Genomic DNA, 4,562 nt, shown 5'->3' on the forward strand with positions numbered 1-4,562 from the left:
CCCCCCCCCCCCGTTTCTCTGTTTCTCTGCCTCTGTCTCTCTCTGTCTCTGTGTCTCTGCCTTTCTGTCTCTGTCTGTCTCTGTCTCTGTCTGTCTGTCACTGTCTCTCTGTCTCTCTTCCTCTTCTCTCAGACAGAGACAGAAACTGCTTGAAGACTTTCAATGAGGAGAAATCCCATTTTCCCAAAGCACCTTATTCCATTATGGAACTGCTCTGTTTAGGCAGTTCTTCCTCTCATTGAGCCCAAATTTGCCTAATCAGATGTTACTCTTTAATTAAAAATGGCTCTTATTTCATTCCCATTCACACTCTCTTCTCCAAACGGAATACTAAAAATCAATTCTTTCTAGGCATGGTGTTCCATGCTACTAGGAGAGACTGGGGCTGGTGGATTGCTTTGAGTTCTGGAGTTCTGAACTACAGCAAGGTTGAAAAAAAAAATTCTCAGATGTCCATACTAAGTCCAGCAGCAAGATGAAGCTAAGGAGTAGGGGTCTACAAGCTGCCTAAGGAAAGGTGAACCCACCCAGGTTGGAAACAGAGCAAGTCAGTGGAAGTAACATGCTGAGATCGAGACTGGCTATTGCATTTCTAGCCCAGAGTAAATTGGGAGACAGTTTCAAAAACAAACCAGGCAGCTAAGGGGCTCAGGGGAATGAGAGCCAGGCCTAGAGATAGAATGTCCTGGGTTCAAAATTTGGCCTCAGACACTTTCTAGCTATGTGACTCTGGGCAAGTTATTTAACCCCAACTGCCTACCCCATTCTTCTGCCAGTGTTGACTCCAAGATGGAAAGTTAAGGGTTTAAAATAACAACAACAAAGAAAACTATATGGCTGGGATGCTAAGATGTTCCTAAAATGAAGCATCCAGAAATGAACACAATACTCCCTATATAGCCTGATGTATCAAGGGACAGCATAATTCTCACCTCCCTAGTTGAACTCAATTATAAGGTTTTACATTTATCTCTATTCAATTTCATCTTGTTAGAATTTGTTCAGTGTTCTAGCCTGTCAAAACCTTTTGGAATCCTCTTTCATCCACTGTCTTAGCTAGTATTTTAGCTTCCTTTCCAGAGCAAATGTTTTAAAATTTTGAGCAAATTAAATAAACTTAAAAATAAATAAAAATAAACTTAAAAGCCTTTATCCAAGTCATGAATAAAAATGCTAAGTAGCACTGGGCCAAATGTAGAACTCTAAAGACTCTTTGCTAAAAGCCCACTTCTAAACCAGCATGGAACCATTAATCACTGATCATTGGATCAGGCTATTTAGCTAGCTCTGAATCCTCTTCATTTTATGATGGCCTAGCTCTCTTTTTCCAAACTGGGTGGCTTGGTGCTGGAGTAAACTCACGTGGGTGTGGTATATTTTAATAATATAATATATAATAATAAAATAATAATTATATAATAAGTGTAAGATATTTTTAGGAGGGGTGTGAGTGTGTTGAGGAGCATTATAAAAAAATTTCTCAGTGAAATGAGAAAGCTTGGGCCTAGCCTAAATTTCTTTTTTTCATCCATGAAAATATCATGACTGTCAAAATGCTTTGCTAAAACCACATATCTCCAGGAGCCCTCTGATGGCTCTTTTAATCTAGTAACCTGGTTGAAAAAAAGGCAAAGAAGTTAGTTGAACATGACCTCTTCTTCCTCTGACCCTGGATGATCTCTTACCTGCTGGAACATGGGATACTTATCATGTTTTCTGGAGGACAAGTGGCTGCTTCCTGGCCCCATTTTAGGAAGACCCTCATATCCATGACTTATCTCCAGTATTCAGTGGGCCTTCCTCTCTCCTTTGCAACTTCACCCTCCTGACCACTGCCTCTTCTGGTACTTTTCCCTCTTGGTTTTTATACTTATCCACCCCCCCCTTTTTTTTTCAAGTGAACAGTTCATTTTCTTTTGATAACTTGCAGAGGGGTGAGGCATTCCTATTCATCAAACCCCTATACTAGCTTTCTTCTAAGAAGCCCACTGGCCTTCACACCCCAGCACACACTCAAATGTTCCCTCTACTGCCACCAGCTACTGTCAAATGTTCACAGAATCCACTTACATACTTGTCCCCACATAGAGTTTCAGGGTCTCCAGTCCTTCTGGTTTATCTGGCTCGATGGCTAGAGCAGGGGCTGGAAGAGGGGGTATACCTAGATGTAAACCCCTCAAACTGTGAGGGATGAGAGAGGATGACTGATCCCTCTTTCTGGCCCCTAACAGAGAGGCCCTCAGAGGGCCAGGGTGGGGCTGTCCATGGCCTTATCTCTGTGCCTTCTGAAAGGCTCCTCAGTCCTGGGCTCCTCGACATGGGGGGACCTTGCCTTCTTGCCTTACTAATCCTGCTTCGGGTAGCCACTGGTTGTGGCCAAGGTGAGAAATGGAAAAGGGTGCAGTGGGTCAGTGGTACCTGGATGGGATGGAGTGGACCAGAAGGCCAAATACCTGAATCTGAGCTTTATCAGCCACTTTCTGTCCATCCTTCTCCAAGAATTCCATAAGCCACAAGAGCTGGAGGGGTTGGGGTGGGAGGTGAGACTACAAAAGAGGATTGGAACTAGAAGCCTGAATTCTCCTCTCCCTCACTCTGTAATTTCTTTCTTGACAGTCCTGGAAAAGATCATGGATTAGGCTGCCTGTTGTGGGGATGAAAATTGGAAGCCCTCATCCCCAGACTCCACCTCTGCATTTATCTCTTCCTCCCACCTCCCCCCACCCCCAGGACTGTTCTGTGTCTACTTGTATAGATATCTGGCCTGGCTGGGATAAGGCTATGAGTCTGACTCTCCTTCTGCCTACTCTTTCTTCCTAAAGGACTTCCTTCAGTGCCTCCTTTGCTGGGGATCCCAGAGCATTTCTGAGCTCATATCTGGCCTTAGCAAATGCCCACATTTGTCTGGAATGATGGGAATAAGGGAGAGAATGTCTAGGAAGCTGTTATCTCAGAAAACTGAGCCTTTCTTTCTTCACTGCTCCCTCCACAGAGGTCCATGGGCCCTTCTGGGTTCGAGTCTTGCCAAAAGAGACGAATGTACCTCCTGGCAGCTCTGTTTGGATTAACTGCAGCACAAACTGTGTCCAGCCTGAAGCTTGGGGGTTGAATACTTCTCTGATTCAGGGCAAAACAGAGACAGGGCTCGGCTGGGCTGCTTTCCAGGTGCTGGATGTGAGGGCCTGGGATTCAGCAGCCCAATGCTTCTTCACTTGTGCTGGAGAGACCCAAGAAGCCACTGCCACAATCAAGGCCTACAGTGAGTGGAAGGGGTAAATGGAAATGGCTTAGGACTCTGGGTACTAAGAGAGACAATGACTGAAAATGGATAGGCCCAAGGGAGGCACAATGGTTGGGTTTATTGCATCTCTATCATCCAGTCACTGCCAAATTCCTGAGTATTAGGAGGGCTCTGGGGCTCAGAGATGAGGTGGGTGGCCTGTTGGGCCCCATCACTATTTTCCCCTCTCCTATTTCCCCAGGGCCCCCGCAGAGTGTGGTTTTAGAACAGCCACCCCCCCTTGATGTGGGCACCGAGTTCAAGTTTCGCTGTCATATGTCCTTTGTGTTCCCTCTGGAGAAGCTGACTATAATCCTGAAGCTTGGGGGTCAAGCCCTGTACTCTGTTAACTTAGCTCAATCAGGCTACCGCTCTGAATCAGCCAATGTGACCTGGACTAAGTCGTTCCTACCCCGCCTCCAAGACATGGGCCAGCTCATGTCCTGCCATGCACAGCTTAATCTTACTGGCTTTCTGGTCATTCGAAGCTCCAAGCCAGTGAGGCTGCACTTCCGAGGTGAGGCCAGGACCAAGCAGAAGCAAGAGACATACAAATAAGTGACCCAATTGGTTTCTTATCTAGAGTCTTGATTGGTGGAATTGTGGGGGAGATTTCCCCACTGGCCCAACATGGGAAAGGGCAGGAAGGTACTGGGAAAAGGAGATGTCTGGGAGGGAAGGAAAAGGGGATGTTGGGGAAGAGAAGGAGGATTTGGGGACTCAGAGGAACTTGAAAGGGCAGAGGGAAGTAACCCTTCACCTCATCTCTCTCCACCTTCCTCCCTCTTTTCTGCAGAGAACCTGATGTCTAAAGTGGTAGCCTGGGTCTCTCTAGGAGCTCTGGCTGGGTTCCTGCTCCTTACAGCTTCTGGTGTGTTTCTCTGGAAGCCCAGGGGGCACCCCACTGGGAGAACTCCTGCTGGGAAAGTCTGATGGACATTGATGTGTCTGACCTCAAGAAATGGCTGGGCAAAAAAAAAGGCAGAAACCTAGCCACAGGTAGTGCCTTTGAACCTACTGCTTCCTAACAGGCTGGGCAGGATCTTTCTGGCACCTCCTTTTCTTGCTGCCCTCTCTCCTCTCTCCCCCCCCACCCTCAGCTAGCATCTAGGACCTGCTTAAATTTAGGGAAACTTGACTTCCCTGGGCTCTGTACTCCATCCAGGGACTGTCACAGATTCCAGGTTATTGAGCTCTGGAGACCCACCTGATGGAGAGGAAAGACTTTCTGGTCGAGTCCAGCCACTAGGTTCGAGTCTATCTGTTAGCTGTGAACCTTAGT

At 46.8% G+C, this 4,562-nt stretch overlaps 1 protein-coding gene across 1 annotated transcript; it reads left to right on the forward strand.

Annotated features, from left to right (window-relative positions):
* Positions 1 to 2,200: 2,200 nt before the first annotated feature.
* Positions 2,201 to 4,562, forward strand: ICAM4 (intercellular adhesion molecule 4 (Landsteiner-Wiener blood group)). The gene is made up of 4 exons (XM_044658383.1): positions 2,201 to 2,381; positions 2,993 to 3,259; positions 3,483 to 3,797; positions 4,077 to 4,562. The coding sequence occupies exons 1-4, from the start codon at positions 2,201 to 2,203 to the stop codon at positions 4,211 to 4,213; spliced, it is 900 nt and encodes a 299-aa protein (XP_044514318.1). The 3' UTR covers positions 4,214 to 4,562.

Source organism: Gracilinanus agilis, chromosome 1 (assembly GCF_016433145.1).
Source record: "Gracilinanus agilis isolate LMUSP501 chromosome 1, AgileGrace, whole genome shotgun sequence".
Lineage (NCBI taxonomy): Eukaryota > Metazoa > Chordata > Mammalia > Didelphimorphia > Didelphidae > Gracilinanus > Gracilinanus agilis.

Excerpts from the sequence above, each read along its gene's own strand:
- ICAM4 (XM_044658383.1), top strand. The coding sequence starts at position 2,201 with ATGACTGATCCCTCTTTCTGGCCCCTAACAGAGAGGCCCTCAGAGGGC. Across the intron at positions 2,382-2,992 it reads AGCCACTGGTTGTGGCCAAG|AGGTCCATGGGCCCTTCTGG; the intron begins GTGAGAAATGGA and ends CTCCCTCCACAG. Across the intron at positions 3,798-4,076 it reads AGTGAGGCTGCACTTCCGAG|AGAACCTGATGTCTAAAGTG; the intron begins GTGAGGCCAGGA and ends TCTTTTCTGCAG.